Source organism: Balaenoptera ricei, chromosome 10 (genome assembly GCF_028023285.1).
Source record: "Balaenoptera ricei isolate mBalRic1 chromosome 10, mBalRic1.hap2, whole genome shotgun sequence".
Classification (NCBI taxonomy): domain Eukaryota; kingdom Metazoa; phylum Chordata; class Mammalia; order Artiodactyla; family Balaenopteridae; genus Balaenoptera; species Balaenoptera ricei.
In genome coordinates, this window is record NC_082648.1 from 100,655,163 (window position 1) to 100,677,383 (window position 22,221).

Consider the following 22,221-nt stretch of genomic DNA (forward strand, 5'->3'; position numbering starts at 1 on the left):
TGCCATCAGAGGTAATCTCAGGATTGGGGTCCAGGGGACGTGTGCCAGGGTCCCTCCCAGGCTCCTCTGGGGCGCTCAGTTATCCTGGGAGGGGAAAGGGAAGCTGACGGCTGGCACAGGCTCTCAGTGTGTCCCTGCACTCCCACGGGGGGGGGGGCACAGGCTTCTCCTGGGCAGCCCTCTCCCCGGGGTCTAGGACTTGCACTCCAGGGGAGGGCACCCCACGGGCTCCTTCTGAAGCAGAGTGGGAGCCAGAGGAGGGGTGTGTGAAGGTTCCCTGCCCGCGAACCTCGCGACGAGCCTGTCGGTCTGGGGCTGTGGGTCACCAGCGCAACCACACCTAGCTCCCTGTGGCCTCCCTGCAGTGACGGCCCCCACTACTTGGCCATGCAGCTGGCCTCCATTGCCGACGAGATGGAGCTGAGGCTGCTGCTGCCCCAGTTCGTCGAGCCCATCCGGATGACCGTGTACAGGTGACGAGCCCCTGCCCGGCCCAGGACCCCCACAGCCCAGGGCTGGCCCCCGGTGGCTCCGCTCCTGGGCAGCCCTGAAGCCCGCAGCTCCCCCTTCCCCCGCTGGGTCCCCAGCTCCTGCAGCTGGCCTGGGCCACAGACCCCAGCGCCTCTCTCTCCTCCCCTCGTCGAGCCGAGATAGCCCCTTTCCAGCAGAGCCTTGACTTAAAATGACAGGAACTGCTGGGTGAGCCAAGACGGAGCTCTGTGCCCAGCCGTGTGGGCAGAGCCTTCTGCATGGGACGGGGCTCTTGCGTGAGGACTCAGCTTCCGGGAATTGCCAGCTGCCTTGCAGGCTCTCGGAACCTCACAGAATTGCCCAGGTGGGGACGGAGAGACCCTACCACAAAAGACCGGGATGCAAGCTGACATGGTCCCTTGGTCTCCAGGGAGGCAGCCTTCCTTTGAGGAGCCCGGGCCTCTCTCAGAACACGGCTCCTCCTCCCCTGGACCTGCCTCAGTGGGCCGGTGGGCAGTGGAGCGTTGCCCTGGGGCCAGCTCCAGGACGCAAGTCCAGACCCCTAGCAGGATGAATACGGGACCAGAAACAGCCCATGGAGAGAGGCCTCTCATTGGTGGAGGCACCCAGGGAAGGGGGATAGGGTGACAGTGGGTGGGAGGGGACAGGCCCTCTTCTCCCCACAGTTGTCACCTACAGTCAAGGCCATCTCGCCCCTGTTCCTGCATAATGGCCCTGCCCCCCTTTGTCTTACAGCTTGTTTTTCCCTACAGCCACATAGGACTGAGGGACGTTCTTAGAAGTTTTATGGTGGCTTTCACTAACCTCGGGGAGAACAGAAGGCTCTGGAGCTTCCTGACCCTCAGGGACAGGGTAAGCCTTGATTCCATGACCTTGACTTACATTGCTGCAAGTGGTGCCAGCTGTAGAGCAGCTGCTCCCCGGGGCATACCCTCTCTGGATGCCACAGTCCCCACCGCTCCCTACTACCTGGTCCTGCCTGCTTCCCCCGTTTCTACTGCTGCCTGGTCCCAAAGGCCTCTGGGTTTGAGACTCTGGTTTGGGGACCAGGTGCACGAATCCTTGCCTGCTTCCACACCTGTGCCGTGCTTTTCCCTCTGCCGGGAATCGCCTTCATCCGGCGGACTGGTTGCTCACAGCTGTTCCTTGTCCTGAGCAGCTTTCCTGACTGCTCCCCTTCCCTCCCCACCAGCACAGCAGCATGTCCCTCCCACCAGTTCCCCGCAGACAGGCAGCCCCTGGTGGGCTGGCCTCCGCTCCTGCCGTGTCCTCAGGGCCACTGGCCTCTCCTACCCCTCCTGTGCTCCTCATCTTTCTGGCCACCTCGCCCCAGACCCCCCCAGTTCTGAGCGAAGTGCTCCTGCGTCCCCCCCCTTAACCGACTCCCCCACCCCGCCCCTCGCCCGCCTTGTCCCCGCGGCCACAGAGCGGGTGTGGAGCGAGCAGGCCTGTTGCAGGCTGGAGGTCCTCACTTGTCCCCACCTTCATCCCACAGGTGTCGCCCAGGCCGTGGCCCGAGCTGGCGCTGTCCCTGCTGGTGGTGGTGATGCTCAGTTGGGGGTGTCGCCTCCCCTGACGCGCTGCTGGCCCGTGTGGGGTGGGGCTGGCCCCCCGCCCGCCCAGCCGCCGCCCTGGAGGTGGCCTTGTTGGTTTGGCTGTCTTTTAACTGTTTTCTGATGACCCTTTTTTATATTTAAACTCTGAGTGCTGGGACACTGAGGTTCATCCTAGTTATTCCCTTGTTTTTTGTAAGAGAAATGAATTTATTATACCTCTGGGGTCGTTACTGGTTAATGACCTGCTCTCCTGGCCCCGGCCCGCTCTGCGGTGGCCTGTCCTGCGAAGCAGCCTCCCTCTCTGGGGTCGGTCAAATAGCGGGCAGCGGGGGGGAGTGCTGGTCACACCCCCGTATCTGTGATGCCCGTGGCAAAAAGAATCTGCTGGAATAGATTTCTGCGGGGTGAGGAGAGCTCAATAAAATGTTGGTTTCCAGCCAGCCTCTGGTCCTCTCCGGGGGTTTGCAGCGTGGGCTGCATTTTGCCTGTGGGGTCGGGGGAGGGCAGGGCGTGCTCCTGGCCACCTGTGCACCCGCGCGTACCACACAGCCTCCCGGCTCCTTCCTGCACCTGCAAATGCTGGCGTGTCTGGCCCAACACAAGCTGGTTTATCCCTCCTTGTCATGCCTTAGTGCCTGAAGTCTGCCATTAGGGATTATTTCCTTTGGGCTGTCAGTGCCTCTTATAACTGGGCTGCCTGCTCTCCCCACATCTGCTTATCCAGCGCTTCCTTCTGGAGCAGTGCAGTCTGTGGGCATTCTCGCATCGGTGTGGTGCGGAGAGGGGGCTGGGCATGGGGCACGAGGGGCAGGATGCCAGGCCTCCCACCCTGCGGGCTCGGCCCACCCCAGACCTGGACCCAGTGCTGTTTCTAGATCCTGCCAGGCCCTTTTGCCTCTCCCCACCCCCAGTCCCCGACCTCATGCCAACCGTGGGCTGGGGTGAGCCACCTTCTTCCAGCTCCCCCACCCACATTCCACTCCCCCAACCCAGCACCTTCTGCAGCCTCGTCTTCCTGCCCCCTCCAGGGCCCAGGGTTGGGGAGCCTTCCCTGCCCTCACTCAGCCCCGGAGCTGATCCAGCAGATGCAGCTGCCTCTCCACCTTCCAGCCGGGCTGGTGAGACCCTGCCCCCTCCAGACCCCTCAGGAGATGCACCCTGCCCACTCCCCAGCACCTTCCAATCCTCATGACTGAAGGGACCACCCGGCCCCCAGGCCTTATGCCACAGCTCCCCAACGTCTGGCCCTTCGCAGCTTTAAGGCCTGACTTCACTCTCTTTCCTCCCTTTCCTAAGGTGTCACTATGTCCGGCCCTCAGAACCTCACAGGGTGAGCCCAGAATCTCCCAATTCCCAGGCAATTGCTCGGATGCCCCATCTGTGGCAGGCTGCTTCATCTGGAGAGGTCACTTTCTATCCCAGACAAATACCCCATCCCCACCAAGCTTATAGACCTGGAAGTGACCCCAGGCCTCACCCTGTGTGGATGTACCAACTCCAAGGCCCGGGCACCCACTGTAGAATCAGAGTGGCTAAGGATGTGGCAAGGCCAAAGCCAGAGGCACCTCTTCCAGGAAGTCCTCCCAGACCACCCAGCTTGCTCCATCCTGAGCTCTCAGGACAAACTGCCCACCCAACCATGTACCCACGTGGTTGTGGCCAGGGTTGCCTGTGGCTTCTCAAGGAGTTTGGGGCTCCTCAGAGAGGAGACAGACTGGAAACACTATATGGGGCCCCCAGGTGGCAGCTGATGCTGGCTGGGCAGTGGCCTCTCCCTGCAGGAGTCTGGGGATACATTCCCCAGGATCATCCTGTCCTGGGGTTTGCAACATTCTTTCCACCCACGGGTATCAGGAGCCCCCGCTGTACTACATCAGCTCTGGTGCAGGTTCTGGGGATGTGAAGACAGCATGGGTCCCTGCCTCAGATCTCACACTCTTCTTAGGGAAGGAGAAAATGCATATAACTCAGCTAAGAGTATTGTCGGATGTGTTCTGAGGGCACCAAAGGACAGAAAATGATGGGGCCTGCGGTGGGTGAGAAAAGCCCTCTCTGAGGAGGGGCTGGGGGATCCGAACTGCAGTACAAAGGCCCTGGGCTGGGAGACAGGCCTGGGCATGGAGGCAGACAGGCCAGCTCGGGGCAGCGTCTGACCCACTGTGTCTCCCAGTTCACGCAACCCTGGGGCCTTGATGAGCTAGCTTGCTACAGCTTTAGCTCCCACACGGCGCTTGACCTCCTGAGCAAATGCGGTTCCGGCCGTTTGGGCCAGCACCTCACTCTCGTCTGCTCCAGACAAGCCCACCCGACTAGGGGGAAACTGAGGCCCAGAGGCAGGGGATTTGACCAAGGGGACCCAGGCTTCCATCACACCAGGATCTTCCCATCCCCATCAGATTGGGATCCAGAGTCAAACCCGCTCTGGCTGCTCCACGTGGCAGTTTCCACAGTAGCGGAAAGATGCTCAGCCCTTAGGAGCTGAGAGTGGCTTCCGTTTGAGTCAACAGCAATACCAGAAAGCTCTCCAGTCCCTAAAAGGAAGAGCCAGAGGCCTGTCCCTCTCAGGTAGAGGGCAGGGGTGACATGTGGTCACCCACTGGCCTCATGATTCCTAGAGAATTTCCACACAATGCCCCCCGATCTCCTGCAGCAGTTCTATGGCAGGCCCTGGGGCACTGCCACACGCATAGTGGACACAGACCACGGGAGGGGAGCGGTGCCCAGTTCCAGGTAGACCTGGGGAGTCAAGTGGCTGGAAGGAGAAGCAGGCCAAGGTTCTCCACGGACATGGAACCAGAGATGTGGTGGCAGGTGCGAGTCCCAGCTCGGGGTGGGCTAGATCCTGCGGACCAAGGACAGCACTGGTATCTTCCCCAAGGGGGCAGGAACTGGCCAAGTTCCTGCCGAGGAACAGGACGTAGGGTCCACCATGGCCCCCAGGCCCTCACCCTAGGACTCCTCCCACAGCTCCCTTCACAATCCCCCGCCTCTGTCACTTGTCCAGATTCAGGGTCAGCAGGGGCAGGGGAAGGCCCTGCCCACCCAACCCTCCAGGGCTCCTGTAGTAGAGATGCAGCCCTGCCCACCTGCGTCCCTGAGCTCCCTCCTACTGGGCAGCCCTTGAGGCAAAGAGCTATGTCCAGAGGAGCAGTAAGGCCTGCACGCAGGCCCACCCGCCCTCCACCGCTACTCCGGCTCCCTTGCGTGGCACTGTACCCAGAGCTGCCCGCAGACCAGCCAGACGCCCACAGCCTGGACCGTGCAGGGAGCTTGCTTTCTCAAAGCTCTCAGCAAAGGGGATTCCAACAGCCTCAGCATTGTTTAAAAACAATAACAAAGTTCTCTGTGAAGGTTTGAAATTTTCTAAAACAAAGTCTGAAGAAATATAATAGTTCTTTCTTCATTGTGCTCCAAAGAGCACGCAAACTCAGGCCATGGTGAAAATGGGGTTCTGTGGCAATATATGCAGTGGTTCTCAGCGTGGAAGGGCTGTGCGAACGTGTGGGCATGTTTGGGGTCACAATGCCCGGAAATGCTACTGGCATGTAATGGCTAGGGGCCAGGACAGCTGCCCACAAGCGCGGACAGTCCCATACAATGAAGACCACTTCTGCTCAAAGGCCAACAGGGCCCCAGTTGAGAAACACAGAACTAAAAATGAGAAACCCTTAGGAGTTTGGGGTTTGAGTTTGAATCACTTTGCTGTACACCAGAAACTGATACAACACTGTAAATCAACTAGACTTCAATTAAAAAAGAGAAACCCTACCCAGGGTTTGACATGTGCCTACACAACAGCAACATTTAAAGACAAGCTCAGGGGACTTCCCTGGTGGTCCAGTGGTTAAGACTTCCCCTTCCAATGCAGGGGGTGCGGGTTCAATCCCTGGTCGGGGAGCTAAGATCCCACGTGCCTCGAGGCCACAAAACCAAAACAAAACAGAAGCAATATTGCACCAGGTTCAATCAAGACTTTAAAAATGGTCCACATCAAAAAAAAAAAATAAAGGCTTCCCTGGTGGCGCAGTGGTTAAGAATCCACCTGCCAATGCAGGGGACACAGGTTCAAGCCCTGGTCCGGGAAGATCCCACGTGCCGCGGAGCAACTAAGCCTGTGCGCCACAACTACTGAGCCTGCACTCTAGAGCCCGCGAGCCACAACTGCTGAAGCTCACGTGCCACAACTACTGAAGCCCGCACGCCTAGAGCCCGTGCTCCGCAACAAGAGAAGCCACCGCAATGAGAAGCCCGCGCACCTCAACAAAGAGTAGCCCCCGCTCGCCGCAACTAGAGAAAGCCCGCGTGCAGCAACGAAGACCCGATGCAGCCAAAAATAAAAAATAAATAAAGTAAAAAAAAAAAATCTTTAAAAAACCCTAAAAGACAAGCTCAGAGATTTCATTCCCAATATGGTTTTCCTACTATTGCTGAATAATGAAAAAAATCACCCCAGAAGTATAGAATTACTCATATTTAATATTGATATTAGGAGCAGAGTCTGCGCCCGGCTCCTGGTGCGGAGCAGCCGAGGATAAGCTCTGCGGGTGGGCCTGAGCCGAACCAGGCCCCCCGCACACAGCAGGCACTCCATGATTGCAGTCTAAAGGGATGACTGGGGGTGGGGGAGGAAACGGGGCCCTCAGCCGCCCTCCCCGCACCACTCCCGCCTTGCTAAAGGACCCTCTTCCCTACCAAGGCAGAGGCCACCCACTCCCTGGCATACAGCAGGCACTCAATACTTTCTGTGCGGTAAGTTAACAGATGGGGCCCTGGGTCTCCCGACTGTTGAGTGAAGGGGTGGACAGAATGGCTGCCAAAGCCCACTGGGTCCTAAAGCCCTTTGGCTTCAGTGACGAAGGAGCTAAGGCTTTGGCCGTGTGTGGCCAGAGGATGCTGGGGCAGCAGAGGAGCCCGTCTGGCACTGGTCAGCCTTGTGGCCATGCCACCTGCCCACGGCACCCACACAGCAGCAGGCCAGGCCTTCCCAGTCCTCGGAACACAGCTGCCAGCCAGGTCCTTCCAGCCCCTTGTACAGAGGAGCCCCTGAGCCCCCGAGAGGCGGAGAGGCCTGCCCAAGAGGCAGGGCAGGAACTCACCAGTCGTCACAGAACCGTCACAGCTGCATCTCTCCCCAGCACTCAAACGTGTTTCAAGGGGGGAGAAATGGACTGTGTCATGTAAAGAAATACTCATTTTCAGTGCTTTTTATGTGGCATTCAAAGCACTCTGCAAACAATCCCTCCCAATCACTTGGAGGAGGCGGCCTGGCTGGGCTCGGCCCACTGCAGCCCCTTCGGCCTCCTCAGCCACGCCCCCTCCACGCCAAGGTCATGGGAGGCCCCTACACCTTCTAGTCCGGGTCCTCGTCAGCCTCCTGCACCTCCACGTGACTGTAGGACCTCCAGGCCTGCAGGTTACAGCTCTTCAGGATGGTTCCCAGCTGCTTCCCAGGTCCTACTTCAAAAGTTTTGGGGAACTCGGTGCCTTTCTTCCTCTCATATATGGCGTGCATCGTCTGCTCCCACTTCACCGGGGAGACCACCTGCTGGACCAGCAATTTCTGGATGTGTTTGGGATGCATGTATCTATTCCCATTAACGTTTGAGTGGACGGACACCAGAGGCTTCTTGACATCAATTGCCTTTAAAACTTGTGCCAGGGGCTCCAAAGCTGGCTCCATGAGGCTGGTATGGAACCCACCGCTAACCGGCAACATCTTGGTGCGTCTGAAGTGATACTTGGAGGAATTCTTCTGGAGAAACTGCAGAGCCTGGAAGCAAAAGAAGGGAGGTTTAAGCCAAGCAAATCGCAGGGGAAGAAACACACAGAGAGGCAGGCACCACTGGCTGATGTCATCACAGTCCTACGTGTAGGATATGCTTCTCTCTACACACCAGCACGTGTTACTTCATCCTGCACAGCTGCAAAGTCAGTGACCCAGAAGCCCTCACTAGCCCGGTGGCCCCAGGCAACCTCTTTGAACTTCTTTTACTCCATCCATAAAATGAGCACAATTTCACCTACTTCACAAGATTGCTGGCAAGTGATCAAATAGGAGGTATCTGATGAATGAAAAAGCAGTATCTAGTGTTAGTTTTCAATTAGAATTCTGCTACTCTTCATAGTTTTTTTAAGCCTGTTTTCTTGTTACTCCATAACCTTCAAGATGAAAATTCACAAGATTCCGAGCCTCATTTCACAATCCAAGGTCTGAAACCCCTCATCTGGGGTTCTCTAAAGAAGACAAGAGCTTGATTAAAAGGGGCCTCTGGGACTAACGGGCCCAAATTTAGAACCACTTGCAAACATCTTTAAAACAGTATATATTCTTAAGAGACCCTGTGCCCTCAGGACACAGCCCAAGGCCTACCACCCTGACAGCCCTTCACGGGGATCCACCAAAGGCCTTCCTATGCAATAAACCGTCTGCCACGTCCCTCCAACCTGACACCATCCACGGCCTGCTCAGAAGCTGTGCCAGCTGCTCCTGAAGGCCCAAGGTAAGTCATGGCAGCTGCATGACCTTGCGCACTTTTACTTTACCTGTCAGTGCCTTAGTTTCCTCACCTGTAAAACGGTGATAACAACAATAGTTATCTCATAGGGCTATGAAGAACTATGCTTGGTATACAAACCCTATAGAAGGGTAGCAATTATTAACTTGTTACCAAGCCCATCCATGTCCACTGGAAAAAATACAGCAGGGTCTGGAGTTCCCTGGTGGCCTAGTGGTTAGGATTCCAGGCTTTCACTACCGTGGCCCGGGTTCAATCCCTGGTTGAGGAACTGAGATCCTGCAAGCTGTGCAGCACGGCCAAAAAAAAAAAAAAAAATACAGCAGGGTAGCTATTTGTGCCCCCGAAAGGTAGGAGGGACTAATATTTTTGGTTGGATGGAGCTCGTTCGTCCCTCTCTGTGGGCCCCGCCCTGCAGGAGTTTAGCCTGCTGCCCAGGCATGGCCAGTTCAGCCCGAGGCCCATCACGTGTCACTTCCCTCTGCCGTGAGCGAGTCCATCTGTTCCACACCGAGGCTGTTCAGCCGCCTGAGCCTCGGGGCGAAATCCAAGTGGAGCAGAGCCCAGCACAGCGAACTGTCACGGAGCGTGAACCATGCGAGTGGGAAGCACGGAGGGGCCTGGGCTGTCACTGCAGCAGAGTCTAGCCTGACCTGACTGACCTGGTGCTTCACACCCAATTCCACGCTCCATCCATCCCCACCTCACTGAAGGATGCGCCCCCCACGCCTCTCTGAACAGAAGACTCGGACTTCACAGCCCAAGCGCTTCCCACCACGCCCGGACACTTCTGATCACCGGCATCTACGGAGACAGCTACCCGGTGGCACTTCTGCACCACTGCCACGGTCTCTAAGTGCTTCCCATGGGAATTCTCTGGATTCATCCACCTCAAGCCCCAGGTCAGGGCCACAGGAGTCAAGGACACAGCCTCAGGGTCCAGAGGCTCCTGTGGCTGGCTCTCAGGCCAGGCGCGGGTCTAGCAAAGGGCAAGGAGTTTCTTCACATCCACTGTTGGAAAGGGACTCACCTGCTCAGGGGACCCTGCCCGCACCTGAGCTCTTTGCTGTAGCACTTCCAACAGCACCAAAGGCCAAACCTGGGAATCCCAGGAATCGCCACCTGCACTGGATGCCCACCTGTCTGGGAACCTGGGAGGGAGACTCCTGCCTTGACTGGGGGGCCCCTCCTGGCCCACTTATGGGCTTCCTTCCAAGGATGTTAATGGGAATAAGCAACCAGCTCCGTGATTCGCTTGGAGCCACCGTAGCTTGTCTTCCCATCATCTCAGAACTGCCCCAGAGGCTCTCACTGATTCAGAGGAGATACGTAAAGACACCTGCCTACTGGCAAGGCCTTAACAAGGAGACGAACCAGCATGGTCAAGTGGAGGAAACCTGGACTTCAGAGGGACATGGGCGGGAGCGCTCACCCTGCCTCCACCACCACTAAGCACTTGGCTCTCTGCCTCAGCTTCCCGGTCCACAGAGCACAGGACCAGACGGAGGACCGGAGGAGACAAGACAGGGAAGCACCCATCCGGTCTGCACTCAACGCTCCCCAGCCAGGCACGCGGTACAGAACTGCCCCTTCCGTCAGGCGCTCCTGTCTGCCTGGGATGCCCCTGCTCTTGGCCACCTCACCCTCCAGGCACCGCCTCCTGGCACCCTGGTAGTCAGCCTGACCCTCACTGTGCCCTGAAACCTGGAGTCATCCGTTTACAGCCAGCCTTCCTTTAACAGCAGGAACCCTGGATGATCCGTCCGTGTGTCCTCAGTGCTTGCCACACAGGAGCTGCCCGAGAAAGGATGTCTGGGGCAGCAGTGAGTGGAAGGATGGACAGAAGGAAAGGGTGCAAAAACAGACACCTAAGAAAAAGTAGAGCAGGGCAGAGTAACCCAGCAGGAAACAGCTTCTCTAAGGAAGCAACTGGATCAGAGGCTGTGAGAAGCCCAGAACGTATCACAGGAAGGCCCTGGAGATCATCTGGTCCAGCCCCTTGACTTTCCACGTGGGCTGGGAATTTGCCCACGGTCTGTACTTGGTGGAGCGGAGACAGTATCCCAGCCTCCTGCCTCTCTCTGCAGTGCTCACTCCACCACACACACCCCTGGCCCACAGATGCCTCCCAAGGACCAGGGCTGGGCAGAGCACCTGTTACACTCTGTGCGCTCCCAGGTGTGGAATAATTCCAACCTTCTGTACTGGACTGGGGTCTAGGAAGGCTGCTCCCGTGAACACCAACCTCCAGGTGTCCTGAGATCACCCTGCAGTCAGGAAAGAGGTAGCTGGACACCTCGCACACGGGGTTCTCTATGCCCAAAGTCTTGCAGTGCTCCTGGGCTTCCAGACAGGCAAAGGTGAACTTGGACTGAGGCTGGCCGAGGACGGACAACATCCCACTGGGGACAGCTTCCGAGGCTTCCTGCATGGCCTCAGCTCGGATTTTCACTGCATACAAACCTACCCAGAGAGAAGTGCATTTGGAAAAATCAAGGCACGTAATGGAGAAGAGAAGCCCAGACCCGAAAAACAAAGCACAAATTCCACACTGTGTGCTGGAGACATTGATATTGGTATCCATCACCAGTCTACAAGCCGCAGTTCTACATATCTGAACCATACATATATGGTACCACCATCATCAAAAGGCAGGGTGCTGTCCCTGGTACAACCTCAGTGTCCACTGACAGATGGATAAAGAAGACGTGGTACATATATATGACGGAATATTAGTCTAAAAAAAAATGAAATAATGCCACTTGCAGCAACATGGCTGGACCTAGAGATTATCATACTAAGTGAAGTAAGTTAAAAAGACAAATACCATGTATCACTTATATGTGGAATCTAAAATACGACACAAACGAACATAGCTACGAAACAGAAGCAGACTGAGATACAGAAAACAGACTCGTGGCTGCCAAGGGGGAGGGAAGGTGGGGGAGGGAAGGATTGGGAGTTCGGGATTAGCACATGCAAACTATTATATACAGGATGGATAAACAACAAGGTCCTACTGTAGAGCACAGGGATATATATCCAATAACCTGTGATAAACCATAATGGAAAAGAATTTGAAAAAGCATATATGTATAATATAACTGAACCACTTTGCTGTACAGCAGAAATTAGCACAACATTGTAAATCAACTATACTTCAATAAAATTTAAAAACAAAAAAAAAAGAATGGACTGCAATTACTGGACAGCTATCATCCTGGTCCTGAGCCTGCTCCCTGCTGGGGAGGGAGATGACCAGACCAAGAAGCGGTTAAGGGACCAATCCAGGGTTTGATGGGACAACAAAGTCTGAGGAACAAACCCTGCACCCTTTCTCTCTAACACACCTTCGTTCACCCGGCACCGTATATATCTGTACTGGACTTTTAGCCCTTACACAAGCAGAACTGTGGAGCAAATACATTAAAAGCCTGTGTTAGCAGGCAGGAGAGACCCACAGGAACATGGAGACCCTCCCAGGCAGGCATTAAATAACTATGCAAATTGTCAAGTGAAAAAACACAGAATGTCAATAATCCTGCAAATTACATACACATAAAACTGTATTTGTATAGTTTTATTAGGATGTAGAAATATGAAAATTTTTTTCCACTTCCTTGATAATGCTTCTTTCCTATAATGCTTTTTTAAAAAACAATGAGGTGAATTTCACATAAAATATAACCAGTTTCAAGTGTATAATTCAGTGGTATTTGTTGTGTTCATGTTGTACAACCACCAGCTCTAGTTTCAAAACTTTCCATCAGCCCATAAAACACCTCATTTCTCCTTCCCTCCATCCCCGGTAACCTCTAATCTGTTGTCTCTCTGGACTTATGTATTCTGGACATTTCATATAAAAATATGTGATTTTTGTGTCTGGCTTCTTTCACTTAGCATGTTTTTGATGTTCATCCACGCTGCAACATAAGTATTTCTTTTTATGGCTGAATAATATTCCACTGGATGGATCTACCACAATTTGTTTATCCATTCATCTGATTATGGACATTTGGATCATTTCCACCTTTTGGCTATTATGAATAATGCTGTTATAAACATCTGTGTACAAGTTTTTCTGTGTGGACATATATTTTCATTTCTTAGGTATAGACCTGTGAGTAGAACTATTGGGTCACATGGTAATTCTATGTTTAACTTGAGGAACCACCAAATTGTTTTCCACAATGGCTGCACCACTTTACATTTCACCAACAATGTGTGAGGTTCCTTCATCCTTGTCAACACTTGTTATTTTCCTCTTTTGTTTTTTAAATAAAGGCCATCCCAGTGGGTATGAAGTGGTAGCCCACTGTGGTTTTGATTTGCATTTCCCTAATGACTGGTGATGTTGCACATCTTTTCATGTGCTTGTTGGTCCTTCGTATATCTTCTTTGGAGAAATATCTATTCAAGTCCTCTGTCTATTTAACTATAAGCAAAAATGTTGACCTGTTTATACACAAAAATCTTAAGAAGTGGAACTGATATGGCTCAAGATCAAACACTGATTTATTCTTTTTCACTTAATGGGAATCTATTGATGATCTACCACACGACAGGCACTGGAGGTACACGAGTGGACTAAGAATGCACAGAAGTAGTGGGAGACACTAAAGCAAGAAGATTTCACAAGACTACAAGAAGAAAGAAATTCCCTGATGAACCCTTTAAGCTTAAAAGGGAATCAAGGTGAAGTCTGGTCCTCGGGTCCCACTGTCACCCCCACCCATGGCTCCCTTCTCTATTACCCCTGAGTAGGTCCAGAATTATTTTTGGCAGTGCCCCTTGTCCTCAGTAAGCCCAGCAAGACAATACCCCATACATAAAACCGAACCTTGGGACTTCCGTGGTGTTCCAATGGTTAAGAATCCGCCTTCCAATGCAGGGACGTGGGTTCGATCCCTGGTCACGGAACTAAGATCCCACATGCGACAGGGCAACTAAGCCCGTGCGCTCTGGAGCCCGTGCTCCGCAACGAAAGATCCCCCATGCCACAACTAAGACTCGATGTAGCCAAATAAATAAATATTTTTAAAAAACCCAAAAAACCAAACCTCTTCCTATGTACCTTCACAAAATTCCATGGCTCCAGCAAACACTAGGGCTGCAAATTCTCCCACACTGAATCCAGCAGCAGCAACACAGTTCTCAATGACCTGCAGTGACACATGCAGAAGAACATGAGGCCAAGTTCTCAGGCGAGTTCAGCCCGGGGCTCTGCACTTGCAAGCTGACAGGGGTTCAGCAGTTCAGTGAGCCAGGTTCTGCTGGCCTGGTGCTCCAGCTAGAAGACAACACACAGAAGTGGCCTTGACTATCACTGATCCAGCCCTTTACTGATGAGGAACTTTAACTGGCAAGGCAAGTTAAAGCTGATTGGCGGACTCCTTGGTTGAGCTGTGATGCCACCCCAGGGCTCTGGATTCTCTTGCTTCTGCCCTGGTGCTGCCTCTCAGGCTGATGGAGACAGAGGACGCTCAGTACAGAAGTTAAGGGCATGACCTTCAGAGTCACCGCTGGATTTGATTCTTAGCCTGGGAGAGTTCCCTAACGTCTGCACCTCAGTTGTCTCATCTGTGAAATGCGGAGAGCAGCAGGACCGACCTCACAGGGCTGCTGAATTACATGGCAATAACACCCCTAAATCGCTCAGCACAGACCTGGCCCAGGACAGGCACTGGATGAATGTTATTATCATGACCTGACATGACCACTTAAACTAATTCCTTTAATATCTCTGAGTCTTCTTTCCTTACCCACAAAGTAACAGTACTTACCTCACAAGGTTGTTGTGAGGATGAAATGGGGTCAAGTACGAGCTTAACAATTACTGTTGTGATAATAAATCTTAACAGCAATCATTTTACAACTTCAAGTGAACTGATACTTTCAGATATCACCTTCTCAATGATCCTTCCTTTAAGGGTGAAGCTTAATCCTTCTAAAATCATTTAGTAATTAATTAAATGATTAAGGATCATTTAAAATCGCAACCCGGCACTCCACTCCCTGGCCCCTTTCCCTGCTCTATTCTTCTTTCTGAAACACTTTAACACACTACGTAATTTACATAGCATACTTATTCTCTATTATCTATCTCCTTGCCCTAACATGCAAGCTCCCCAAGCGCAAGGATCCTTGTTTTGTTTGTTGTAGGCTGTATCCCCTGGGCCTACAACAGTGCCTGGCACGGGTGGGAACTCAGTAAGGATCTGTCGAACACATCAGACGTTGGAGCACGCCGGCCTGGCAGGCGGGAGCCTCGGCTGGACCGCGACCTAGCTGTGAGAGCTCGGGCAGAGCCCATTCTCCCCGGCCTGCCACCGGGCCTCGGGCCTCACCGCGGGCTGCAGGTGATGCAGTTTCTCGACGGCGGCCAGCGAAGCCACGAAGACGGCAGGCTGGCAGTGCACGGTGCGGTCTAGGGCCTCCTGCGGCCCATGCAGGCTCAGCTCCAGCAAGTCGTAGCCCAGCACGCGGCGGGCGGCGGCGTAGAGCTCGCGGACGCGCGGGTAGCGGAGCAGACCGCGGCCCATGCCCACCACCTGGCTGCCCTGGCCGGGGAAGAGCAGCACCGAGCACTGGCCCGGCAACCGCCGCACCGAGGCCTCCCGGGGCCCTTCCTCCGCCGCTGTCCCATCTCGCAGCAGCTCCTCCACGTCCACCGCCCCCGAGGGAGGCAGCAGGTGGCTCGAGGCGCCGCGGCGGCAGCTCACGCCCCGGCCCCAGGCCCACGCAGCCCGCGCGACCCGGACGTTCATGCTGAGGAACCGGCCCCACGCGCGTTACCAGGGCGACCGAGGCCCGACTGCGGCGGCGCAGTGCGGCGCGGTCCTTGACGCATTTCCTGCCGGGCGGGCCGAGGCATCCCCGGGCGGGAAGAAAGGTTCCGCTGTTACCGATTCCGCCCCTGCTCTGAAACCGTCGGCTGTGCGCCGGGTGCAGAAAGTGATCCACACGCTTACCTAAACCTCCGCAGGCAAAAGTAAAACACGACACCGCACCACAATGAGCCCTCAAAAATATTTATTAAGTAAACAACTCAATGCAATGTAATATTCAACCTAGCATGGGAAAAGTGCTTGAAACGCTTCCACATTCTTTCTTGTATCTGATTTTCCCAGCACTGTCCTCTCTTTTGTTTCCTACAAACCAGACACGGTGCCAGGCACAAAATAAGCATCCAATTAATATTTGTTCCATTGAACAAAGCCCTGGATATTTTTCAGACATTAGTCTGTTTAATTCCTCACAGCAACGCTGTGATGAATACGTGCTATTATTATCCTCAATTTACACATGAGTAGACAAGGGCTCAAAGACAGGTGGTTAGTGACAAAAGGAGGATTGGAAATTGGGGGTGCGAGGCTGGGTCAGAGAGAGTCTAATTCTGACCTCATCGCTAACTACACCCCTTTACGCCCCTGCTCCTCTTTCATTCCCTGCCAGCCTCGTCTAAGGAGCCCAGGACACACACACACACACACACACACACACACACACACACAAGGTCACGCCACACCTCAGAATGAGAAAGATCTAGGTAGACCTGAGGTAGGAGATAGATGGGCCGCTGAGCTGCACAGCTGGGGTTTGTCAAGTGGAGTAAAATTGAAGCTTCGTTCTCACCCAGGCACTCCAAGGACAAAGCTAGTGGCAGAAGCTGAGCTCTGCTAAGGTAAAGAGATAAGGCGCCCACTCCTGAGGTCAATAAAAACTTCCCTGTCTGCACATGCGCAGGAAGGCTCCTTGGGGGTCAGAAAGGGAGCAGCCGCCACCCCATAGTATGTGTGGACATACACCCAGCTAGAAGGCCTCTGCAGTGGGATCCATCTTAGCAAAATGTTGCACATGCATGTTGGGGAGGGTCCTGGGACCCGTCAGCTGTGAAAAAAGAAACGAGATAATTGGCCAAATGTAAACAAAGACCCGAAGAACTGTCCTATATACGTGATTTAAATCACCTCTTTACTGAGCTCCTTATTCAGGACTCCCACACTCCTCTCTGCGTGTGTATTTCTGGCTAGCTTCTGACTTACTGCCCTCCTCCTCGTTAGAGAGGAGGCCCATATCCTTTCCCTCCAGGTGTATATTTCTGCCCTGCTTCTGTCTTAAACAAACAGACTGTTTGTCTGTGTGCTCTCCCACATGTTATGCTGTGTCTCTAATAATAAACTTTGTACCTGATTTTACAGTTTTTGCCTCTTTGAAACATTCTTGCTTTCAAACGGGGGAAAGAGCTAGGGCCCCTTTGCTTCTAATCTCTTGCCCCTCGTGGTCTAGCGGCTACGATTCCTGGTTTTCATCTAGGCTACCCAGGTTCAACTCCTGGGCAGGGAACTACAATCTCTCTTAAGGACCGCTCACTGCTGTCTCTCCGAGATCAGACTCACATCAGCAAATCTACTACAGTGAGCTTGTCCTGAGAAAAGAATCAGATGAGCTCTCAGGTCATCCGCAGCAGCCTTGCTTTTGACACGGAAAAGGAGGAAATGAGGTGCATATCCAGCAAGAGGAGATTAGTTAAATGAATGATGGCAAATCTATACAATGCTGTGGTGATAAAAGATATGGAGGAGGTTTTCAGGTTAAGACATGAACAGAGCACACGCTGCCTCCAGAAGCACATAAACCCAGAGGAAAGGAAACTTTTTTTTTTTTTTTAATATTTATTTATTTATTTATTTATGGCTGTGTTGGGTCTTCGTTTCTGTGCGAGGGCTTTCTCTAGTTGCGGCAAGTGGGGACCACTCTTCATTGCGGTGCGCGGGCCTCTCACTGTCGCGGCCTCTCTTGTTGTGGAGCACAGGCTCCAGACGCGCAGGCTCAGTAGTTGTGGCTCACGGGCCCAGTTGCTCCGCGGCATGTGGGATCTTCCCAGACCAGGGCTCGAACCCGTGTCCCCTGCATTGGCAGGCAGATTCTCAGCCACTGCGCCACCAGGGAAGCCCAAAAGGAAACTTTTAAAGACATAAAACACAAGGACAGGGAGAACAGGAAAGGGGGCCCCAGCAACAGAATCTCTTCAAGCTGGAAACCAGGATGACCAGTATTACCTGATTCAGCAGACTCCAGACAGCCGAAGGCTGAGAACCAACCCTTATTCATACAACAGAATCCTTAAACGCTTAGGAACTGGTAGCCCTAGCCACTTCTAGATCTAAGGGTTAAAAAAGGCTGAAATTAAGAGAACGATTTGAAGGTGTCTTTGAAGAACAGTTAGATCTTTAGATGTCTTCCCTCTCTCTAGCCCCTGGGTGATACCCCTCCCTCATTCTGGCAAATGCTTAGCTTTGGAAAGGGCTGGGCAGGCCAGGGATCATGGTGAACGTGGGTTCTCTGCTGAAACAGGTGGATCCTGACTGCTGAATGCAGAGATCTCCTCCCATGCTCCCCACCACCGGGCTCCCAGAAACGTGCCACCAGACCCCTACCCTCCAGGCAAGAACTGGAGGGCCTGGGGGAATCTGACCAGTACAAGAGGAAAATGCTGAAGATATTGACAGTCCAGGAAGTTACCAGACAAATGACCACCAAGTTCAACTTACAGTGAAGCTAATTCAACAAATACCATCCAAAGACTTATTTTCCTTTTTTCTTCTTATCATGAGCAACCAGCCAAAGATTCCCAAGCATCTGAGGAAAGCCTCTTACATACAGAAAAAAATAAAATAAAATAACTACAATGCATAGGAATCAGAGACTATGATGAGAGAAGAAAATAATTGTTTTAAGAAAATTATCCTTGATAGTTGAGAGGTAAGAGAAGACATTGCATCAGTGAAAAATGTATAGGAAGTTTTAATTTTTTTTATAGTTTTTTTTTTTTTTGGCCACGCTGTGCAGCATTCCGGATCTTCCCCAACCAGGGATTGAACCTGTGCCCCCTGCAGTGGGAGCACGGAGTCTTAACCACTGGACCACCAGGGAAGTCCAGGAAGTTATTTTTTTAAAAAAACAACCTTCAGAAAACAACAACAACAAAAATCCCTTGGAAATAAAAGAATAGGATAGCTGAATTTTAAAAATCAATAGAGGGCCAAGAAGAGAAAGTTGAGGAAACGTCACAGAAGTTTACAAAAAAAGAAAAAAGCAAACCATGAGAAGCAGGCGAGGAAGGGAAGTTAGAAGACAAGCCCAGGAAGTCCAGGATTCTGAGTAATAGGGATTCCAGAAAGAGAAGTGAGAAAATGGAGGGAAGGAAATCATCCCCTCCAAAAATTCAGTTTCTGAAAAATAAAAGATATGAGTTTCCTGAGAGCTGGAACATTGGATGAAATTAGACCCACATCGAGGAATATCAGCATGGAATTCCAGAACTCTGGGGACAAAAAGCTTAAAATCTTCCAGGAAGAATAAAAGGGGTTACACACAAAGGCTCAGAACACAGGACGGCTTCAGTCTGCTCATCAGCACCATGGCAGCTGGAAAACGGCACGTCTCCATGATGCTGAAGGACAATGATCTCCAACTTTGAATTTTTACTCAGTCAAACATCAGTCAACCACGGTATAGAGTGCAAGATCTCAAAAAAGATACCTCCTATGTAGCCTTTCTTAAGACTGCATCCTTGGGGACTTCCCTGGTGGCGCAGTGGTTAGGAATCCGCCTGCCAATGCAGGGGACATGGGTTCGAGCCCTGGTCCGGGAAGATCCCACATGCTGCGGAGCAACTAAGCCCACATGCCACAACTACTGAAGCCCACACGCCTAGAGCCCGTGCTCCGCAGCAAGAGAAGCCACCGCAATGAGAAGCCCGCACCGCAATGAAAAGTAGCCCCCGCTCACCGCAACTAGAGAAAGCCCACGTGCAGCAACGAAGACCCAACGCAGCCAAAAAAAATAAATTTAAAAAAAAAAAAAAAAAAAAAGACTGCATCCTTGGAGGATGGGCTCATCGCAAACACGGGGGAACCAGGAAGGGCGAGATGTGCTGTCCAGGAAATGAGGAGCCAGCTCCCAGAGGGGTCAAGACCACCCCCAGGCTGGTGGTGAAGAGAGATCCCAGGATGACCTGTGCACCAGGCCTTCGAGCAGCCGGTACATCAGAGATGCACAGAGGGCTGTCATCACCAGGTTGCCACCTGTCACTGTCTGCCTGTTTAGGAACTGAATATCTGGTGAGCCTGGCCTAGATTCCCGTCCACACTTGGCTGTCTTGATCACAGGCTGATGAGACCCTGTTCTCCCTTCCATGCCCTGCTGCCTGGCTCGGTGAAGGACATTGTTCCGCCTCACGGAAGTGTCCACCCCTGCTCCTGAGGTCTGGACACAGGTGCAGGGAGCTCAGAAGCAAGAAGACACACAGCCCATGCCTCTGACTATTTCATGTTGAATGTCCACACCACAGCCTGGCGGGAGGTGCCGACAGGGGAGCTGCACACCCAGCCTTGCCCACCGGCTGCCCCAGAGGGACTCCTGTCGATGCTCAGGGAGGCTGAGACCAGTCTGTGCCCCAGAGGCTCAGTTCAGTTTCACCTTCCTAGGGGTCTTCCTCTGCCCCGGCCATCGTGTCCACTCTCTCCAGCCAGCTGCATGCTGCCCTTCAGCTGTTTGAAGCGAATCAATATAGGGCTCAGGGAGACATACCTAAGGGTCTTAATAAAACTCTAAAGGAAAGTAAGGACGTGTTTAACCAAAAAGTCAAGATAGAGGTGACCTCTGGAGTGGCCGGAGCAATCACCAGAGAGAGCGCCAGGTTCCTAGGGCACTGGGAATCGTCTTCTTATTAACCTGGGGGGTGGACAGACGGGCGTCTTGTTATTACTCTAAAGTGTACATGTGTTAAATGTAGACAAATGTTTGATAATGTAGAAAGATGTTTCTGATTTATTGTAAGGGGAAGAAAACAAATTACAAAACCAATTATTTCATGAAGGCATTCTTGTAAAGAAACATGTGCATATGCTTAGAAAAAGGCATAGAAAAACTCACAAAGTGTTGATTGTGCTTGGGTAATGGGAGAGTGGGTGACTTTTTTTCTTTGTGTCTGTATTTTCCAATTTCCTTACAATAAATATGAATTATTCATGTAAGAAAGTAAACACACAAATAAAATATAAGAAAATACTGTACTCAAATCACAGAATTGAGAAGCCTAATGAATGACACAATAGTTAAGAGTGCAGGTCCTGGAATAAATCCTGACTGCATCACTGACAGGCTGTGTGACCTTGTCATCTCTCTGAGTATTCTCTGGGGATTGGGAGGGTGTTTTCCATGCCTCCTTCCTTGATCGACTGAGGCCGGGGGCTGGGTTTGCTTGTGTCGTACCCTCCAGGGTTGAGCCCAGAGCTGGGCAACCTGCGGTGCTCAATATATATGTCCCTTGAGGTTGGCACATGCCAAATGCCCAGGAGAGGCTCCAGTGCTCAGTGCTGTGAAGTTCAGAGGTCACTGCCCGATTAGAGTGGGGATGGTACAGAGTCGGGGTTCTGGAAGAGCTTCCTGGGGTGACACTGGGGAGCAGTCAGACTTGGACACGTGGAGTTGCCTAGGGTGGGCGTGAAGGATCCTCTGTGCAGGGGGAACAGTGTATGCAAAGGCACGGAGGTGGGATGGGGTCAGGTAGTCAGGGCCTTGAGTGCCAGGTAAAAGGCTTGGACTGTATCCTAAGGGAGCCACAGAGGGTCCCGAGCAGAGGAGGGGCATGGAAGGGACTCCCTGGGGGCCAGCTAGGGAGGATGATGGCCGCTGCCCAGGCTCAGGTGGGGTGTGTGGGGTTGGGTAGAGGGGGGCACAAGTAACGGGAGGCTTCCCGGCACCCCAGGAGGGACATCCACATCTCATCTAGACCTGCAGTGTTAATCCCTCCGGCGGCCACTGGCCCTCTGAACTGCAGCGGCTCATCTGTGAAAAGGGTGGGCCTAGTGTGTTTGTTCTCTGCCCCCCACACCGGGCCCTGGTGCCCAGGAAGTATTTGGGACCAGAAATCGCTGCCTCCCAGGATGCCCCGTGGGCCTAGAGCTCTGCAAGCAGGAGGGGAGAGGCGGGAGGGAAGCTGCATTGCCTCCCCACCACGGGTCTTCCGGGGCAGGCGGGTTTGCCACTTGGCCAAGCCACTGGGCACCTCCTTACAGGAAGAGGGTGAGGGCTGGCAGCTTGCTGGGAGGCGTGGCCAGACCAACTTCGTGAGGAACAGTAGCCACAATGTGTGGGCCCATGGTACCTTGAGGGATCCAGGAAAATATGTTAATTTCTTTTAAAATCAGAAGAAAAAGATGAAAAGAACCCAGCCTGGATTATACCTGCCTTTATACAAACACAGTCAAAGGTAGAAGAGGCCCATGAAGGCAAAAAAGGCAGGGCCTCGGAAAGTCAGACTTCAGCTCAGGAGGAGCAGGCAGAGTTCACCTGGGCCTCCCGACCCCCACCCCCAAGTGTCCAGTTTGGGCAATTGTGGTTCTGGCAGTCTGCGGGCCCTGCCAGGCCAAGTTAGTCAAGGGGGCAGTGACAGGCCCTGGGCTGCAGTAATAAAGCAGTGCGTGCAGATGAGGCGGTGAAGTGCTCAAGGCCTGGGCCTGGACATGCTGTCCCATCAGGGTGACCCTGGCAAACTGGAGGCCACCTCTGGGCTATGATGGTCACTGAATGCCAAGCGTCTGTGGTCTCCTGCATTACCATGTGGCATCCTCCTTAGTCCCACCATGCTG

At 53.0% G+C, this 22,221-nt stretch overlaps 1 protein-coding gene across 2 annotated transcripts; it reads right to left on the reverse strand.

Annotated features, from left to right (window-relative positions):
* Positions 1-6,504: 6,504 nt before the first annotated feature.
* MCAT (malonyl-CoA-acyl carrier protein transacylase) lies at positions 6,505-15,366 on the reverse strand. Of its 2 annotated transcripts, XM_059937116.1 has the most exons (4): positions 14,911-15,366; positions 13,638-13,725; positions 10,809-11,026; positions 6,505-7,818 (listed from the first exon to the last, which is right to left on the reverse strand). In XM_059937116.1, the coding sequence occupies exons 1-4, from the start codon at positions 15,328-15,330 to the stop codon at positions 7,399-7,401; spliced, it is 1,146 nt and encodes a 381-aa protein (XP_059793099.1). In that variant the 5' UTR covers positions 15,331-15,366; the 3' UTR covers positions 6,505-7,398. The 2 variants fall into 2 exon arrangements, with proteins under 2 accessions (XP_059793099.1, XP_059793100.1); XM_059937117.1 differs by lacking the exon at positions 10,809-11,026 and having other exon boundaries at positions 7,669-7,818.
* Positions 15,367-22,221: the final 6,855 nt, after the last annotated feature.

Bases quoted from the DNA above. Each gene is read 5' to 3' on its own strand.
- MCAT (XM_059937116.1), bottom strand. From the start codon at position 15,330: ATGAACGTCCGGGTCGCGCGGGCTGCGTGGGCCTGGGGCCGGGGCGTG. The intron at 13,726-14,910 runs GTGAGGCCCGAG...GTGTCACTGCAG, and splicing joins TGCATCACCTGCAGCCCGCG to GTCATTGAGAACTGTGTTGC. The intron at 7,819-10,808 runs GTTGGTGTTCAC...TTTTGCTTCCAG, and splicing joins TGATCTCAGGACACCTGGAG to GCTCTGCAGTTTCTCCAGAA.